The 19168-nt window shown below is 50.1% G+C and overlaps 1 protein-coding gene across 11 annotated transcripts in view; it reads right to left on the minus strand.

The window, feature by feature from the left end:
- The window catches only part of dennd2b (DENN domain containing 2B), a 570638-nt gene that overhangs the window by 163636 nt on the left and 387834 nt on the right, over positions 1-19168 (minus strand). For all 11 annotated transcript variants that reach the window (XM_072466472.1, XM_072466475.1, XM_072466473.1 and 8 more), the window contains one exon: positions 18543-18697. In XM_072466472.1, coding sequence (XP_072322573.1) covers positions 18543-18697 — 155 coding nt within the window. The remainder of the gene's footprint in view (positions 1-18542; positions 18698-19168) is intronic.

A 19168-nucleotide genomic window follows, 5' to 3' on the forward strand; every position in this document is an offset into this window, starting at 1 on the left:
TCGTAAATTGCTTCTACACCCTTTCTGGAGCGAACACACCCTTTATCTGCTGGGATTACCAGACCTGTTTGCAGTATGCTGTATGCAGCCTGATGTTTTATATACTTCTAGCATAATCCCCCTGCCTTTATATTCTGCATGAAGCAAGATAATTATTTATCCATTAAACCACCACACAAATCTATTTGATTTTTTTGGTTTCGTTTTCATTCCAATGGAGAAAAAAAGGTAAATTATAATCCATTGTCAGAACTAATTTCCTTAAACATCATCAAGCAAATTAAAGTGGGCAGCACAGTAGTATAGTGGTTAGTGCCAGGGTCCCAGGTTCGATTCCCGGCTTGGGTCACTGTTTGTGCGGAGTCTGCACGTTCTTCCTGTGTCTGCATGGGCTTCCTCCGGTTTCCTCCCACAAGTCCCGAAAGACGTGCTATTAGGTAATTTGGACTTTCTGAATTCTCCCTCCGTGTACGTGAACAGGTGCTGGAATGCGGCGACTAGGGGCTTTTCACAGTAACTTAATTGCAGGGTTAATGTAAGCCTACTTGTGACAATAAAGATTATTATAAAATTTGTTCCTTTCATGCTGCATTTACATGGCGTAGATCTGTTTTGGACAGTAAGTAGCGTTGCTTCCAGTCAGCCAATGTCCCATTTAGAGTGAGGTCTCTATGCAACGGGAGGTTGCTCTATCTCTTCAGTTAAATTTTAATTCTTTAGGCAGCCCTGATAACAGCTCAGTTCATTGTGAGTCAGGTTAAAACGGGATTGATTGCCAAACACTTTCACACCCAATTTGTCACATCAGGATTTGCGTTTCATGCAATATCAAAATAAAGCAGCGGGAAGCTGCCCCCTTCAATCATCAGCGAAAGAAGTAAAGACACTGGTGAAGGACAAAATAATTCTTAATCTTCAATACGTTCATTGATTAGCTCACAAAAGTATGCAGGTGGAAATATTCAAACGACCCATTAGTGGTGCGGGGATCACAATGCGGGACCACTTTACATCCATTTGTGTTAAGGCAGGAAATAAGTAAACTTCACGCTGGCTGCTCATCAGTATGATTGTAGTCTGCAGCCCAGTGTGAATGCATGCAGCTACAACTCAACTGCACTTCCTAAAGGCAGCCTTTCCCTCTTAAAAGGGAATTGCACTACGGCCACAGCAGCTGGTGGAACAGTGTCAGAAAGTCGATGATGGACGAAAGGAGACTAGCGGTGAAGCAAGAGCCCAGGGAGAGAGCTCTGAGATTCTTTGATGCAGTTGTCAGCTCCAGAGACCTTAGTAGGAAGTGGAGGGGAGACAGGTCATGTTCTCACAGGAACCTATAAAGATATACCCTGTGAAGGGAAATGGAGCAGGTGGGAAGGGAGGTGAATTCCCAGAGTCTGGCTGCAGTGCCGGAGAAAATTCAAAGACCTTAAGTTGATCAAGGTCACTGACTGCAACTTCAAATGATATCTTCTGTCACCAGGCCACCAACTTCTCATGTTGCTCAATGCACCACACCCCATCATTCATCCATCAGTAATCAGGGGTGTGACTTTCCCACCACATTGCGCCCGGTGCTGATCCCATTGCGCTACGCCGGGCGCCATGCGTCGGATGGCTCACGTACAGTTTCCACCCGGTGCCATCTGGATTGATCTGGATAATCATATTTAAATGCGTCATTACGTTCATTTAAATATGTGCGGCCTGTCTGACGCCGCATTCTCCCGGCGCCCGGGAGTCACACCCCGCACCGGTGAGGCCTCAACTGGGTTCTGATTAGTACTGGTCTCCACAAGCGTAGGCCAGGCATGGTGGCCATTCCGTGGGTCTCAGAGGCCATTGGAGCCCCTAGGTGGAGGGCAGGGCAGTGCCCTGATACTCCCCTTATCACAGCTAATCAGGTTGGCACTGCCACGATGTCTGGGGCACTGTCTGGGTGCTGGGTTGGCAATGCCAGGGTGACACTGCCAAGGGTCAAGGCCTGAGGGGGGCCATGTCCATGAAAGGGGCAGTGAAAGGGGTTATGAAGGTTGTGGGGTAAGGGGGGGTCCTCAAGGAGGGGGGCTGAACGAGGGGGACTCTAAAGGTTGGGGGGACCTCAGCAACCTCACAGCACGGTGTGCTCATTTGAGAGGGGGTGGTGTACATGTCTGCAGGGGGTGTGGGGTCCCTCAAGCTCACTTAGAGATCGGGGCACCCTTTCAAAATGGTGACCCCGATCTCGGAGTAGCCGGTCTGGTCAGTGGGTTTTGTTCCCCAGTGCTGAAAGAATTTGTAAGTGTGGGCTAGACTGAGGAGAAACTCCCCAAGCCCCCCCCCAAAATTATATAGGGCGTGATCGAATGGCCACGCTGCGCCCAAAAAAGCAGTGTGGCCGATAGAAGGTGGAAGACCCCGCTCCCGGGATCTACGCTGTTCGCAACACTTTGCGAGATTTAACACGATCTCACGAAACGTTGCGACATAAATCCTGCCCAGCTAATCTCACTTGAATATGCAGTTTCCCGAGGCTTTTGGATCTATCCCCTTTGCCTTGGAGACCTCAGGCAAGTGCCGTTCAGTACTGGTCTCCACAAACGGGGACCAGACGGAACGGCACTCATAGGGGTCTCCCAGGGGATTGGAGGCCCCCAGCTGCGTGCCCTTTGACAGTGTGGTACACTGGCACTGCTGATGCCACCTGGGCACCCTGGCACTGCCAGGGTGGCAGAGGGTGCCAAGCTGGCATTTTCTGCATGGTAGTGATTGGGCCAGGGGTGCACTGCGGGGGTACGGTTAGGGGCCTGCAGACTCTCCCATTGTCCGTTGGGGCTTGGGAGAGGTCGCTTCAGGGGCTCCAGGGATCAGCTGGCAAGCGGAGCTCCTCAGTGCACAAATGGGGCTAAGCGTGACCCCGGCTGCGCGTTCCCTGTTGAGGCCCCCTATCTAACCCGGGTGCCATTTTATAATGCGTGAGCGCCAGGAAACCCGCTGCTAAATGCGCTCACTATGGGGCTTTGTTCCCATTTAGTTAAATCCCGCCCTCACTGTAGGTGAGCCTAGGTCTGGATCTTACCCAAAAAGCCAAGGGAAACACCCCGCCAAATCGCCCACTGTGACACTTTGTCTCTTTTTGGGAGAATCGCGCACTAGGACACATGTCTAACATTCAAATGTTCTATCTTCCTCACACTCACCATTGCTTCCAGTCTCACAACTACAACCTCCAGTTCCCATATACTGCTCAGCATGGATAGAAGATCACCCAAACAGTGCAACACACTCACTAACACCCCTCCTCTCTCTTGCAGGACAGTATTACACATCCACAGATGTGCAGGTTAGGTGGATTGGCCATGCTAAATTGCCCCCTTAGTGTACAGGGATGTGTAGATTAGGTGGAGTTACGGGGGTAGGGTGAGGGAGTGGCTGGGCCTAAGTAGGATGTTCTGTCAGAGGGTTGGTGCAGACTTGATGGGCCAAATGGCCTCCTACTGCACTGTCGGGATCTATGATTCTAACTGCTGGGAGCAGAAAGTACAGGCCGGGGGCAGTCATGTCTATCACCATGATACATCTAATCTGGGAATACTTGATGTTGATCGCCTTTATTACAAAGGGATTGGAAGATGAGTAACAAGGGCTTCTTGCAATTACATGAGTTCTTGGTGAGACCACACCTGGAGTATGGTGTACAGCGTTGGTCTCCTTACATAAGGTAGATATACTTGCCTTTGCGGGAATGCCATAAAAGTTGACCAGACTGATTCCTGGGATGAAGGGATTGCCCTCTGAAGAGAGATTGAGTAGACTAGACCTATATTCCCAAGGGTTTTGAGAAATTAAAGATGATCTCATTGGATCATGTAAAATTCTGAAGGGGCTTGACAGGATAGATGCTGGGGGGATCTTTCCCCTGGTTGGTGAAAACCAAGGGTTAGTCTCAGAATAAGAAGTTGGCCATTTAGGACTGAGGTGAAGAGAAATTCCTTCAGTCAAAAGGCTGTGAACCCAGAGAGCGGTGGATGCATGACCATTGAGTATATTTACAACAGAGAGAGACAGATCTCTACACAATCACAGCCTCGCCCTGCACTCTCACACTCATTTGTAGAAAGGAGACTCATGGACAATAGACCCTTGGTGTTGTGAGACGTCTCTGCTGTGGGGATCTCAGCCCCTCAAGCCTCCTGTTGATGTTCACGCTCCCCCCTGGCCCATTCCCCATGCAGTGCCTCCTGCTAGAGCTAAGCCCGCTGAGCCTTTCTCTCCTTTGCCTGCTGCATCAAATGAGGATTTGTAGAAAAGCTCCCTTGTCCACTAGATCCACCTCCTCTTTTAAAAGATACCAGATATCGAAGTCCAGAATGGGTAAAGAGTGGTTAAATCAAAGTTGTGAATCAGAGACTTATGGGAGAGGTTGGGCAGTTCAACGTTGGCACCTCAGATCACATTATTCCTCATGCTACCTTACCCCTGGAGCTCTAGATCATACACAATGATAATAATAATGATCTTTATTGTCACAAGTAGGCTTACATTAACACTGCGATGAAGTTACTGTGAAAAGCCCCGAGTCGCCACATTCTGGCGCCTGTTCGGGTACACAGGGAGAATTCAGAAAGTCCAAATTACCTAACAGCATGTCTTTCGGGATTTGTGGAAGGAAACCGGAGCACTCAGAGGAAACCCACGCAGACACAGGGAGAATGTGCAGACTCCACACAGACAGTGACTTAAGCCGGGAATCGAACCTGGGACCCTGGAGCTGTGAAGCAACAGTGCTAACCACTGTGCTACCGTGCACACAAACCTCCTCCTGCAGGGATTCTTTTATAGTGAATGGATATGCAGGTAGAAATGCCACCTGTTATCCTCCACCCAGTGGGCATTGACACACTCCCACCAAACCTCTCACCCAAGTCTATCATCTGTGAGGCGCCCAATCATCATGTGGACCTACTCCATCAAGAGGCCACATGCACCGTTACTTACAGGGATTCCACCCCCAACACAAGAACTTCACATCCTCCCGCCCTCTATTATGTGTTCCCTATCTACATGCTGCAGATGCCCCCTATGACCATCACCATTCCCTCTGCAGCCCAGTACAGAGCCTGCCAAGCCCAGTCTCATTGACTGTTGGACAGTCCTGCGCACCAAACTGTGCATTTTCCCTGAGGAACACACTGCTCTTGCCCCTCCCTGTTGTCAAGGAGTGGGTTAGAGACTTTCAAATTAGATGTCTCATTGATGTTAAGTACCCAATAATTGACACTGATATGTAAAGGGCTTGCAGGTGGCTCTTGTGGCATGTGATGTGGTGATAAGAGCGTGTTCAAGGAAGATAAAGGTATTTGTGACAAGGAGCAGAACTCTTGACTCTTCACTCAACAGCAGCCGGAAGCTGACACTTGTAGCTGGTATACACCATGGGTGGTACTCTCCCCCATCACCGGCGGGTGGGGGAATCGACGGGGTGCCGCGCGAATCGCGCCACACCGCCCCGACCCCCGCACACGACTCTCTTACCCCCCCCCGAAACCAGCACTGCGCGAATCGCGCCGGGCCGCTCGGAGGGGGGGTGGAGGGAGTGGGGGGGGGGGGTGTCCGTTCCGTTCCCAGAGGGAGGCTCCGTTCCCAGGGCGGGCCTCCGTAGTGGCCTGGTACGCGATCGGGATCAACCGATCGGCGGGCCGGCCTTTCTGTCGGCGGGTCTCCTTTCTTCCGCCGGCGAGCCTGGATCCATCCGCCATGTTTGTGCGGGGCGGCCTGGGGGAGGATGGCCACCGCGCATGCGCCAGTTGGCGCCGGCCCAACTGCACATGAGCGGGACCCAAGGCGCACGTCTTTTACGCGCCGCCGGGTCTCTAACGCCGCGCCGAGGCCCGCCCCCGTAAATTGCGCAACGCCCCTGCTAGCCCCAAGGAGGGGGGAGAATAGGGGTCTGGGAACGGGCACTGACGCCGGAGTAAAACACTTTTACTCCGGCGTCGGCACTTAGACTCCCGTTGGGAGTATCCCGCCCCATGTTTCCAATGATTGCTCCTGACGCACCCCCGCTGCTCCTCTGCATTGTCTCCTTTCTCTGACTTCAGACTGAGGTCTATGTAGCCACTGGACTGCCTGTCATCTGTGACTCCTTTCCATTCCACAGCATAAATGTCTGCAATCTCAGACTCCTGTCTGCCAGCCCCTGAACATAAACAGGGGCCTTGACATAGTTTGCATTTCTAAAGAGGACTATTGACAACAGTAACCTTCACAAAGCACTGCAGCCCCCACCTGTTTAGTGTTCATATGAACCATCCCTGATGTGCCACACTAACAGGCACCCTCCCCATAATCTGCAATCTGTGTTCATCCCCTACCAGTAATAGGTGTGCTATCCCACCAAGCCCCTTCATGCAGCCATGTCAGGGTTCAGCTTCCCTCCCCTCGGTCTTCTCTCTGCCTTCGTTGTTCATCTTCCCCATCCACCTCCTTGACCCTCGGCCTGCCATCGTGAGCTCTCACCATTTCCCCCCCTCCTTGCAAAGCCCTCCTTCCACATTGACCCCTAGTGTTTGCCCTTATCCCAACCCACAGTGCTGTCCAGATAGACACTGGTGTGTGGTACCAGGGGGAAGGAGCCCCTTTACTCCCCAATCCCGGGCACAGAACCAATCTGACTCAGTCACACAGGAGGGTCCATGGGTCCAACAGCACGGTGCTGTCCATGAAGACCAGCTGGGCATGGAGATGGAGGGCAGGAACCAGTCTGCCCCGGCAGAGTGGTGAACTGCGCATCAGGAGCAGTGCGGCACTATGGCAGAAAGGCTTTGTTGCACTTCCCTCAAAGTCTTTTAAAACTGAGGACCACCTCGTGCACGCCACCCTTTATCAATCAGGGATTAGACTGACATAATTTCGGCTGTTTAAATTAGCATTCATCAGATGCAAATGAAATTTGCTCCACCAGCCAGCGGGATGAGCCACCATTAACCCACCTTTGGGAGAATTGCAAGGTGATTTTACACCAGCAGGATTCTGACATTTTGGCTCCTGCAAGATTCTCCGCTCCCGCCCGTCACCCTATATCTCTGAGGCAACTGTTCTGTTCAAATGTCTGTTTGCCATCTTGTGTACAAAATGCAGACATGTACAAGAACAATTATGCTGCGTTTGCATTCACAGGAATGATAAAACATAGGTTGAGTTAACTCTATCTATAAAAAACTGAACTCGGAGTTGCTCTCAGTGCCCGGCTATTAGTCACACATGCAACTTACCGATGTGAGCTACATTTCAGCTTTCAGAAAATAGCAGTTTGGCACAATTCAAACACAGACAGTGGTAGTTCTTTCAATGCCAAACAAATGATGACTTCCCCCTGGCTTCAAGAAAGAATTCACAGGGCTACAGCCAGGCTGTAAATCTGACAGCAGCTGTGCTCCAACCCCAGTGCCAGGTCTGTATAGACAAACTGTCTTCTATCCCACCAACTATCGCATCTCTGCTGTGATATTTTTAAAATATCTTCTTTAATTCTATAAAGTTCAGATTGTCTCCTTTCCCCAATGCTCTTCAGTCCAATTTCTCGAACTTGGCCGTAGAACTAAGTCCTTTAAGGCTGATGCTCAACACCGCGGCACTTTTCTGAACTGGCTCCACGGCTTGAATGGTTCCCATGTGTTGTGATTAAAATGAACACAAACTGGGCGGCACGGCGGCGCATTGGTTAGCACTGCTGCCTCACGGCACTGAGGATCCGGGTTCGATCCCGGCCCCGGTTCACTGCCTATGTGGGGTTTGCACATTCTCCCCGTGTCTGCGTGGATCTCACCCCCACAACCCAAAGATGTGCAGAGTAGACGCTAAATTGTCCCTTAATTTAAAACAATGAACACAAACTCTCGAGGTGTTGTCTGACTGGAGGAGAATCACAGAATCGTTACCACATGGAAGGAGGCCTTTTGGCCCATTGTGTCTGCATCAGTTCTCCAAATGAGCATCATGTCTTAGTGCCGTTCCCCTGACCTTTCCCCGTACCCTGGCACATGATCACTTGAATAGAAACAACCTATTACCCCCTTGACTGCCTTGATTGAATTTGCCTCCATCATACCGCCAGACAGTGTATTCCAGACTATATGAGCACTATGCAATTTTGGTATGTTTTTCTCTGATTAAACTGTACTCATGTCCGTGTGGAGTTTGCACATTCTCCCCGTGTTTGTGTGGGTTTCACCCCCACAACCCAAAGATGTGCAGGATAGGTGGATTGGCCACGCTAAATTGCCCCTTAATTGGAAAAAATGTATTGGGTACTCTAAATTTATAAAAATAAAAAATAATTTTTTTTTTTAAAAAATGTTTTAAATTTCATTTTATTTGCTTTAATTACTTCTTCAAGGTACCTTACCAAGCGGTGCTGAATTTACTCACACCTCCAGAGTTCTCATTCAATCACACCTTTAGCTATTTCCACACCATCCACAGAGGAAGCATGGTGTTTATTCTCTTCGAATATATAGTCTGTATTAATTTGTTTCTGTCGTTCTTCTACATATTTACAGAAATATCGAATGTCTTTGGTAGCTCATTGCTTTGTGTCTCTCATGTTGCCTAAAATTATGGCCTCTCGTTCTAGGATGCCCAACAAGGGGAAAAGTCTGCTCTCGGTCCACCCTGTCAATCCCCTTTAGCATCTTATATACCTCAATTAGATCTCTCATTCTTTTAAACTCTAGGGAGTATAGGCCTAAACTGCTCAATCTCTCTTCATCAGCCAAGTCCTTCATCCCTGAAATCAATCTTTCTGAACGTTCTTGGAACTGCCTCTAATACATTTGCATCCTTCCTCAAGTAAGGGTACCAAAACTGTGGCAGTACACCAGATGAGGCCTCACCAATGTCCTATACAGTTGCAACAGCACTTCCCTACTATACTCTATTCCATGAGCAATGAATGTCAAAATTTCATTTGCCTTCCTTATTACCTGCCGCACCAGCATACTAACTTTCTGCGATTCATTCACAAGGACAGCCAGATCCCTTTGCACTGCAGCATTTAGATAAGTTGCCTTTTTATTCCTCCAACCAAAATGGATAACCTCTCACGCTTATCCACTGTTAGATTCCATCTGCCAAATTATGGCCCACTCACCGAACCTAGCCATATCTATTTGTAAATTTCTTGTTTCCTCATTGCAAATTGCTTTCCCATTTTAGTGTCATCTGCAAATCTGGCTATCGTACATTCTATCCCTACATCCAAGACATGAATGTATATTGTAAATAGTTGCGGCCCGAGGACCGAACCCTGTGACACACCACTGGTTACAGCTTGTCAACTAGAAAAAGGACCATTTATTCCCACTCTCTGCTTTCTGTTGGTTATCCAGTCCTCTAACCAACCAAGCAATGCCCACCGCCGTGTATTTACCTTTTATGCAGCACCTTATCAAATGCCTTCTAGATGTCCTGATACACTGCATCTACAGGGCCCCCATTATCCACTTGACTTGTTACATCTTTGAAGAACTCTAGCAAATTAGTCAAACATGAATTACCCTTCATAAAGCCATGCTGGCTCTGATGGATTGCGTGTTGACTTTCCAAACGTTCCAAAAATAGAAAGGCAGATTATTATTTGAATGGGTGTAAATTGGGAGAGGTAAATATTTAGTGAGACCTTGGTGTCCTCATGCATCAGTCCCGGAACGGAAGTGCGCAGGTACAGCAGGCAGTAAAGAAGGCAAATGATACGTTGGCCTTCATAGTGAGAGGTTTTGAGTATAGGAATCGGGATGTTTTACTACAATTGTATAGGGCATTGGTGAGGCCACACTTGGAGTACTGTGTGCAGTTTTGGTGCCCTTATCGGAGGAAGGATGTTCTTGCTATGGAGGGAGCGCAGCGAAGGTTTACCAGACTGATTCCTGGGATGGCGGGACTTTCATGTGAAGAGAGACTAAATCGGTTAAGATTATATTCATTGGCGTTTAGAGGATTGAGAGGAAATCTCATAGAAATGTATAAAATTCTAGGGTAGATTCAGAAAGAATGTTCCTGATGGTGGGGGAGTCCAGAACTAGGGGTCATAGTTTCAGTAGAAGGACTTTTAGAAAGTGGTGAGGAGAAATTTCTTCACTCAGAGAGTGGTGAATCTGTTGAATTAACTACCACAAAAAGTATAAAAGCAAATTACTGCGGATGCTGGAATCTGAAATCAAAAGAGAAAATGCTGGAAAGTCTCAGCAGGTCTGGCAGCATCTGGAGGGAGAGAAAATAGCTGACGTTTCGAGTCCAGATGACCCTTTGTCAAAGCTGGCAAAGCTTTTTTAAAAATATATATATTTATTAAGATTTTTAACACAATTTTTCACCCTTACAAACAAACCCACCCCCGCCCCGTAACAAATAGAAAGAAAACGCACATAGCAAGACATAAACATGTTAAAACGATATGTTACAGAACGTTGTACATTGGATTCCTCCTGTACATGTCAGTTTTCCAGATCCTTCATGTATTTTCTTGCTCAAATACCCCCCAGACAGACACCCCTTCCCCCTCCCTCCCTCCCTCCCTCTCTCCCGGCCCCCCCGCCCCCCCCCCCCCCTCCCACCCACGCAAGGCATCCCCCCCTCCCCCCCCCTGGGTTGCTGCTGCTGCTGACCGACCTTCATCTAACGCTCCGCGAGATAGTCTAGGAACGGTTGCCACCGCCTGTAGAACCCCTGCGCAGACCCTCTCAAGGCAAACTTTAAACTCTCTAACTTGATAAACCCTGCCATATCATTTATCAAGGCCTCCACGCGGGGGGCTTCGCCTCCTTCCATATTAACAAGGTCCTTCGCCGGGCTACTAGGGACGCAAAGGCCAGAATGCCGGCCTCTTTCGCCTCCTGCACTCCCGGCTCGTCCACTACTCCAAATATTGCTAGCCCCCAGCTTGGCTTGACCCGGGCTTTCACCACCTTAGATATTGTTCCCGCCACTCCCCTCCAGAACCCCTCCAGTGCCGGGCATGACCAAAACATATGGACATGGTTTGCCGGGCTTCCTGAGCACCTCCCACAACTGTCCTCCACCCCAAAGAACCTATTCAGCCTCGCCCCTGCCAGGTGCGCTCTATGAACCACCTTAAATTGTATCAGGCTAAGCCTGGCACACGAAGAAGAGGAATTAACCCTACTTAGGGCATCAGCCCATAGCACCTCCTCAATCTCCTCCCCCAGCTCCTCCTCCCATTTACCCTTCAGCTCCTCTAGCAACCCCTCCCCCTCTTCTTTCATTTCCTGGTATATCGCCGACACCTTGCCCTCTCCGACCCATACACCCGAGATCACCCTGTCTTGAATTTCCTGTGCCGGGAGCAACGGGAATTCCCTCACCTGCCGCCTCACAAACGCCCTCACCTGCATGTATCTGAAAGCATTTCCTGGGGGTAGCCCAAACTTCTCCTCCAGTGCCCCTCGGCTCGCAAACATCCCATCAATGAACAGGTCCCCCATTCTTCTAATCCCTGCTCGATGCCAGCTCTGAAAACCCCCATCCATCCTCCCTGGAACAAACCGATGGTTACCCCTGATCGGGGACCACACCGAGGCTCCCATTGCACCCCTGTGCCGTCTCCACTGGCCCCAGATCTTTAGTGTTGCCGCCACCACCGGACTCGTGGTGTACCTTGTCGGCGAGAGCGGCAGCGGTGCCGTCACCAGCGCCCCCAGGCTCGTTTCCTTGCAGGACGCCATCTCCAACCTCTTCCATGCCACCCCCTCTCCCTCCATCACCCACTTACGGATCATCGCCACATTTGCTGCCCAGTAGTAGCCACCCAGATTCGTCAGCGCCAACCATCCTCGGTCCCTACTGCGCTCCAGAAACCCTCTCCTTACCCTCGGGGTCTTATTCGCCCACGCAAAACCCATCATATTCCTGACTACCCTCTTAAAAAAGGCCTTGGTGATTACAATTGGAAGGCACTGGAACACAAAAAGAAACCTCGGAAGGATCACCATTTTGACCGACTGCACTCTACCCGCTAGCGAGAGCGGCAACATGTCCCATCTTTTGAAGTCCTCCTCCATCTGCTCCACCAGCCTCGTCAGATTCAGTTTATGTAGGGCCCCCCAACTCCTAGCTATTTGGATCCCCAGGTACCGAAAGCTGCTTTCTGCCCTCCTCAGCGGTAGATCGTCTATCTCCCTTTCCTAGTCTCCTTGTTGTACTACAAAAAGCTCACTCTTCCCTACATTAAGCTCATAGCCCGAAAAATCCCCAAACTCCCTTAGAGTCTGCATGACCTCCACCATCCCCTCCACTGGATCCGCCGCATACAGCAACAGGCCGTCTGCATAAAGCAACACTCGATGCTCCTCTCCCCCTCGGACCACTCCCCTCCATTTCCTAGACTCCCTTAATGACATGGCCAAGGGTTCATTTGCTAATGCAAACAACAGGGGGGACAGGGGGCACCCCTGCCTCGTCCCACGGTACAGCCGAAAATACTCCGACCTCCGCCAATTCGTAACCACACTCGCCACCGGGGCTCTGTAAAGGAGCTTAACCCAACTTATAAACCCTCCCCCGAACCCAAACCTACGCAGCACTTCCCAGAGGTACTCCCACTCTACTCGGTCAAAGGCCTTCTCCGCGTCCATAGCTGCCACTATCTCCACCTCTCCCTCCACCGATGGCATCATAATCACGTTTAGGAGCCGCCGCACATTGGTGTTTAGCTGCCTACCCTTTACAAATCCCGCCTGGTCCTTGTGAATCACCCCCGGGACACAGTCCTTGATCCTCGTAGCCAGCACTTTTGCCAGCAATTTAGCATCCACGTTGAGGAGCGAGATCGGCCTGTGCGACCCACATTGCAGTGGGTCCTTGTCCCACTTCAGGATCAAAGAGATCGTCGCCTCCGACATTGTCGGGGGCAGGGTCCCTCCCTCCCTTGCCTCATTAAAAGTCCTCACTAGCAGCGGGGCCAACAGGTCTATGTACTTCCTATAGAACTCAACTGGGAACCCGTCCGGTCCCGGGTCCTTCCCTGCCTGCATACTCCAGACCTTTGCTCAGCTGCTCCAACCCAATTGGTGCCCCCAAACCAGCCACCTCCTGCTCCTCCACCCTCGGGAACCTCAGTTGGTCCAGGAATCGTCTCATCCCCTCTTCCCCTGCTGGGGGCTGGGATCTGTACAGCTCCTCATAGAAGGCCTTGAATGCCTCATTTACTTTCGTCACACTCCGCACCGTAGCTCCCCTTCCATCCTTGACTCCACCTATTTCCCTCGCTGCCATCCTCTTACGGAGCTGGTGTGCCAGCATCCGACTCGCCTTCTCCCCATACTCATACGTCGCCCCCTGCGCTTTCTTCCACTGTGCCTCTGCCTTCCCTGTGGTCAACAGGTCAAACTCCGTCTGGAGACGTCGCCTTTCCCCAAGTAATCCCTCTTCAGGGGCCCCTGCGTATCTCCTGTCCACTCTTAAAATCTCCCCCACTAACCTCTCCCTTTCCATGCCCTCTATCTTCTCCCTATGAGCCCTGATGGAGATTAGCTCTCCCCTGATCACCGCCTTCAGCGCCTCCCACACCACCCACACCTGCACCTCCCCTTGTTGTTGGCCTCCAAGTACCTTTCAATACACCCCCTCACCCTCCCACACACCGCCTCATCTGCCAGCAGTCCCACATCCAACCGCCAAAACGGGCGTTGGTCCCTCTCCTCTCCCAACTCCAGTTCCACCCAGTGCGGGGCGTGATCTGAAATGGCTATGCCCGAATACTCTGTTCCCTCCACTTTCGGGATCAGCGTCCTGCCCAGAACAAAAAAATCTATCCGGGAGTAGGCTTTGTGCACGTGGGAGAAAAAAGAAAATTCCCTGGCCTGCGGCCTGGCAAACCTCCACGGGTCCGCTCCCCCCATCTGATCCATAAACCCCCAAAGCACCTTGGCCGCAGCCGGCCTCTTTCCAGTCCTAGATCTGGAGCGATCCAGTGCTGGGTCCAACACCGTATTAAAATCCCCACCCATTATCAAGCTTCGTACCTCCAGGTCCGGAATGCGCCCCAACATACGCTTCATGAATCCGGCATATTCCAGTTCGGGGCGTATACATTTACCAATACCACCCACTTCCCCTGCAACTTACCGCTCACCATCACATATCGACCTCCATTGTCCACTACGATATTCTTGGCCTCAAACGACACTCGCTTCCCCACCAATATTGCCACCCCTCTATTCTTCGTGTCCAGTCCCGAATGGAATACCTGTCCTACCCATCCCTTTCTTAACCTGACCTGATCCGCCACCTTCAAATGTGTCTCCTGGAGCATGACCACGTCTGCCTTCAGTCCCTTTAAGTGCGCGAACACTCGTGCCCTCTTTACCGGCCCATTCAGGCCCCTCGCATTCCACGTTATCAGCGGATTGGGGGGCCTCTTCTCCTCCCCTCCTCCTCCCCCCCCCCCCGCCGACTTGCCATTTCCTTTTCTAGGCCAGTCCCATGTCCGCACCGCCCTCACCCTCCAGTCCCCCAGACGGGAGACCCCCGCTCCGACCACCTCTTCTGTGTCCCATTCCCCTTCGGCCAGTGCAGCAGCAACCCTATTCCCCCCCACTAGACCTGTGTCTAGCTTTTTTGCTCCCCCCCATAGCACTCCCGTAAGTCAGCTGACTCCTGCTGACCCCGGTTTCCCCCGCCGTCCCATTGACCCCCCCATGTGGGAATCTCCCAATCAGTGTGCGCTCCTCCATTCCCCCCCCCCCTCCGTTCTTCCCTAGCGCGGGAAAAAGCCCGCGCTTTCCTGAGCTGCCCCGCCCCCTCTGGAGCAGCTCCTGTCGCGTCCTTGTCTCATTTCCCCCATCCCCGAGCCTCCTCTCCCTCCAGCACCAGCGCCCACCGTCTCGTACGGTCTTCTCACCCGGTCCCTTTCCCCATCCCCATCCATCCCCCAGCCCGTGGAACATTTCCTGCGCGTGATTAACACCCTATGTACAACAAACATCAAACATCCCCCCCACCCTCACAAACCCTCAGTTTGAGTCCAACTTTTCAGTTTGAATAAAGGTCCAAGCCTCCTCAGGCGTTTCAAAATAGTGATGTTGATCCTTGTATGTGACCCATAATCGCGCTGGCTGCAGCATTCCGAATCTCACTCCTTTCCAGTGCAGTACCGCCTTGGCCCGGTTGAAACCCGCTCTCTTCTTTGCTACCTCCGTGCTCCAGTCGGGGTATATTCGGATCTCCGCATTCTCCCAGCTGCTGCTCCGCTCTTTCTTGGCCCATTTCAAGACCCTCTCTCTGTCCGTGAAATCGCACCACAATCACCCTTGGCGGCTCATTAGCCTTGGGCCTCCTCGCCAGCACCCGGTGTGCCCCATCCAGCTCCAAAGGCCTCGAAGGGGCCTCCGTGCCCATCATCGACTCGAGCATCGTGCTCGCATATGCCCCGGCATCAGCCCCCTCCACTCCTTCAGGGAGACCCAGGATCCGAAGATTCTTTCTCCTCGACCTGTTCTCCAGGTCTTCGAATCTTCCCGCCCACCTCTTGTGCAGCGCCTCGTGCGCCTCCACCCTCACCGCCAGGCCCAAGATCTCATCCTCGTTCTCATTAACTTTTTTCTGCACCTCCTGGATCTTTACCTCGTGGGCCTTCTGGGTCATCCCTAATCCGTCAATCGGCGACAGCATAGGCGCCAGCATCTCTTTCCGCAGCTCCTCAAAACAGCGCTTGATGAACTCCTGCAGCTCCGGCCCATATTCCACTTTATCTCTGACCGCCGCCATTTTGTTTTTCTTCCCTCGCTTCTCCCGCTGCTCCAACGCCGCTTTTTTGGCCCTTTCGCTTCTAGTCCAATCCATAAACGGTGAAGGGGGACCTCACTCTCCCCTTCCCACACGGAACGTCTTCAAAAAATTCCCGTTGAGGCTCTTCTAGAGAGCCCGAAAGTCCGTGATTGCGGGAGCTGCCGAATCGTGCGGCTTAGCTTCGCATCGCCGCAACCGGAAGTCCAAAGCTGACAAAGCTAACTACCACAAAAAGTAGTTTAGGCCAAAATGTTGTGTAATTTCAAGAAAGAATTAGATGTGGCTCTTGGGGCTAAAGGGATCAAGGGATATGGGGGGATGGCGGGATCAGGATATTGAATTTGATGATCAGCCATGATCATATGAATGGCAGAGCAGGCTCGAAGGGCTGAATGGCCTCCTCCTGCTTCTATTTTCTATACAAGGTTCTGTGTGTGTATGTCCCGTTACTATTTCCTGAATAATGGATTCCAACAATTTTCCAATGATGACATTAAATGAACTGGTCTATAGTTGCCTACTTTCTACCTTTCTCCCTTTTTGAACAGGGGCATTACATTAGCCTTTTTCCACTCCACTGGAACCATTCCAGAATCCATGGAATTTGGGAATATTAAAACCAAGCCTCCACTATCTCTGCTGCCTGGAATCTAGGCCATCAGGCCCTGAGGTGCTGTGCCTCAATTACTTCTCACACTGTGAAAGGATGGTACCAGTGAATACACATACAGTGTGTTTAGTAATCCTGCTGTGGTGGCATCATGCATCATCTAAAGCCACTAATACATTACTCATTGAGTTGGCAGGATTCGGAAGAAGGCTCAGTACAATTGAATGTTAATTAAGTCACATCCCACTACTGTGATAGATCAGAAGCAGATTTAATATGCAAGTCTTGGAACTGAATGCTCATCACATCATGATCACTTCAAAACATTTTTATTATATTTTTGGTCCTGTTTTTGCTGTTTGTTGCTCTTTCATCTTTAAAAGGTTGATTATACTTTTGGGGGAAGAGGGGAGTGATTGGTTAGAAGGCCAAGAGTTAACTTAGGAATGAATTCCTTCATCGCATCTTAATGCAAAGCCAAGTTCACGTGTGTGAGTCCTACGGTGCCAGAAATCACATTTGGTTTCATTCAGACTTACTTGGATATCGGAGAACTGTTACAGTCCTGCTTCAAATTTATATCACATCCTTGGCAGGTTTCTTGACCTCTTTCCAGCTGACCCAAATATTTCTAACTTTGGTTGAAATAAAGAAAGAGTTTTCAGTGCCTCCTTCCCTTCCTCTCCCACCCTCCAAACATATTCTAAGTTTAAACATGCGTGAATTTATGCTCAATTATAATATGAAGAAACATCCTTGGTTGGGAAACTTATAAGGAAAACTGGATCATTTGTTTAATCTGTCTTTGCAACGTATGAGTCAAGTGGGCACAGTAGTGCAGTGCTTTGTTAATAGAAGGAAGTGGGTTTGAGCCTGTAGTTAGTCACAGTATATTCAGAACGTTGCAGGGGGGGGCGATGTGAACTCAGAAGTGAGGGCGTGGAGAATGCACTAGTAAAGTTCCTTAAGTTAATAATCTGCCTGACCTTTCAACCTGTGAATGGCACAGGGAGATCTAAATTACAACTTCCTCTCGATTCACAAAAAACATCGTCTGCGAACAACTTTTCATCTAACTTGCCTCATCGATATTGTACCACCCGCATTAGGTTCTCTGCCAGAAGGAAACCTTGCTTTGGACGCCTCACCATTCTGAAACTAGCCACAAAGAAGTAGACATGAGGTTCCACTCCTTTTCAGTTTGGTTTTTCCTTTTCTGCCTGCATGCCTACCTGCAAATGCGGATGGAAGAGAAGAGAGAACTCCGGAGGCTGGACTTTCACACCATTTATAGTTAGCGAAAGCCCTGCCTTAAAACCCTCGGAACTATAGAAGGTACAAAATCTTCCGGGAATTAAAAACATTGCATTAGTGTGAGATTACAATCTTGAGATATGAGGCGGGGAAATTGAGGTTTGGCACATGAGATTCTTGCCAAATGCAGGATATCATTGAGAGGTCATTTTCAACCCAAGGGTATGTGAGATTTTTACATGGAATTAAATACATTAATGGATATTTTCAAGATTTTTCATCCATTTTGAAACCTTTAATCAAGGGAATTGTACCATTAAAGGTACAATGGTGAAGATTACCAATTGAATATCAATTCAGTGCTGTGAGGAGCCACTTCATCTTATTAAAGGGTAGCATGGTAGCACAGTGGGGGTGGCACGATAGCACAGTGGTTAGCACAGTTGCTTCACAGCTCCTGGGTCCCAAGTTCGATTCCCGGCTTGGACCACTGTCTGTGGGGAGTCTGCACGTTCTCCCTGTGTCTGCGTGGATTTCCTCCGGGTGCTCCGGTTTCCTCCCACATTCCAAAGATGTGCATGGTAGGTGGATTGGCCATGCTAAATTGCCCTAAGGTGTCCAAAAAGGTTGGGTGGGGTTATGGGGATAGGGTGGAGGTGTGGGCTTGGGTGGGGTGCTCTTTCCAAGGGCCAGTGTAGACTCGATGGGCTGTATTGCCTCCTTCTGCACTGTAAATTCTTGCCATCCAGATATAACAATCAGCTGGGGTGGTAACACTAAAGTATAGCAAACTGCAGATCATTTCTTTCAAATTATATTTTTGAGAATTGCCAACATGATGGTAATATTTTGAAGTGTAAATGTGAGTCCTTACACTACATTCCTTTTTGACTCTTACCTATGATGTCTTCATAGGCATTTTCTTCTGCTAAAGTGCTTTTTGAACTGAATCTGCTGTGTACTTCCAGAGGAGAGGTGGATGTACCATTTTCAGTAGGAGAGGGAGAGTGGGATGACTGAAGACTGGCAGCATCTTCAAATTCAAAGGATTTCCTGGCAAAACACACAGAGAAGAGTCATTAGTTATAGACATTGTAATTCCGTACCTTCTAAAAATGTACAGCTCGTGAGAAATTGCTTTATGCAAACTAAAATGTGCTGAAGCTGTTATTAATCATTGAATCATGGAATCCCTAAAGTACTGAAGGAGGCCATTCAACCAATCGAGTCTGTACCGACCCTCCGGAAGAGCACCCAACCCAGGGCCACTCCCCCGCCCTGTCCCTGTAGTCCCCCTAACCCTTGGACACGCAAGGGCAATTTAGAATGGCCAATCCACCTAACCTGCACATCGTTTGACTGTGCGAGGAAACCGGAGCACCCGGATGAAACCCATGCAGACACAGAGAGAACATGCAAACTCCACACAGTCACCCAAGGTAAAAATCAAACCCAGGTACCTGGCGCTGTGAAGCAGCAGTGCTAACCACTGTACCACCGTGCTGCCCAGATGAACAGGCCTCT

The sequence above is a fragment of the Scyliorhinus torazame genome, chromosome 10, assembly GCF_047496885.1.
Source record: "Scyliorhinus torazame isolate Kashiwa2021f chromosome 10, sScyTor2.1, whole genome shotgun sequence".
Classification (NCBI taxonomy): Eukaryota; Metazoa; Chordata; class Chondrichthyes; order Carcharhiniformes; family Scyliorhinidae; genus Scyliorhinus; species Scyliorhinus torazame.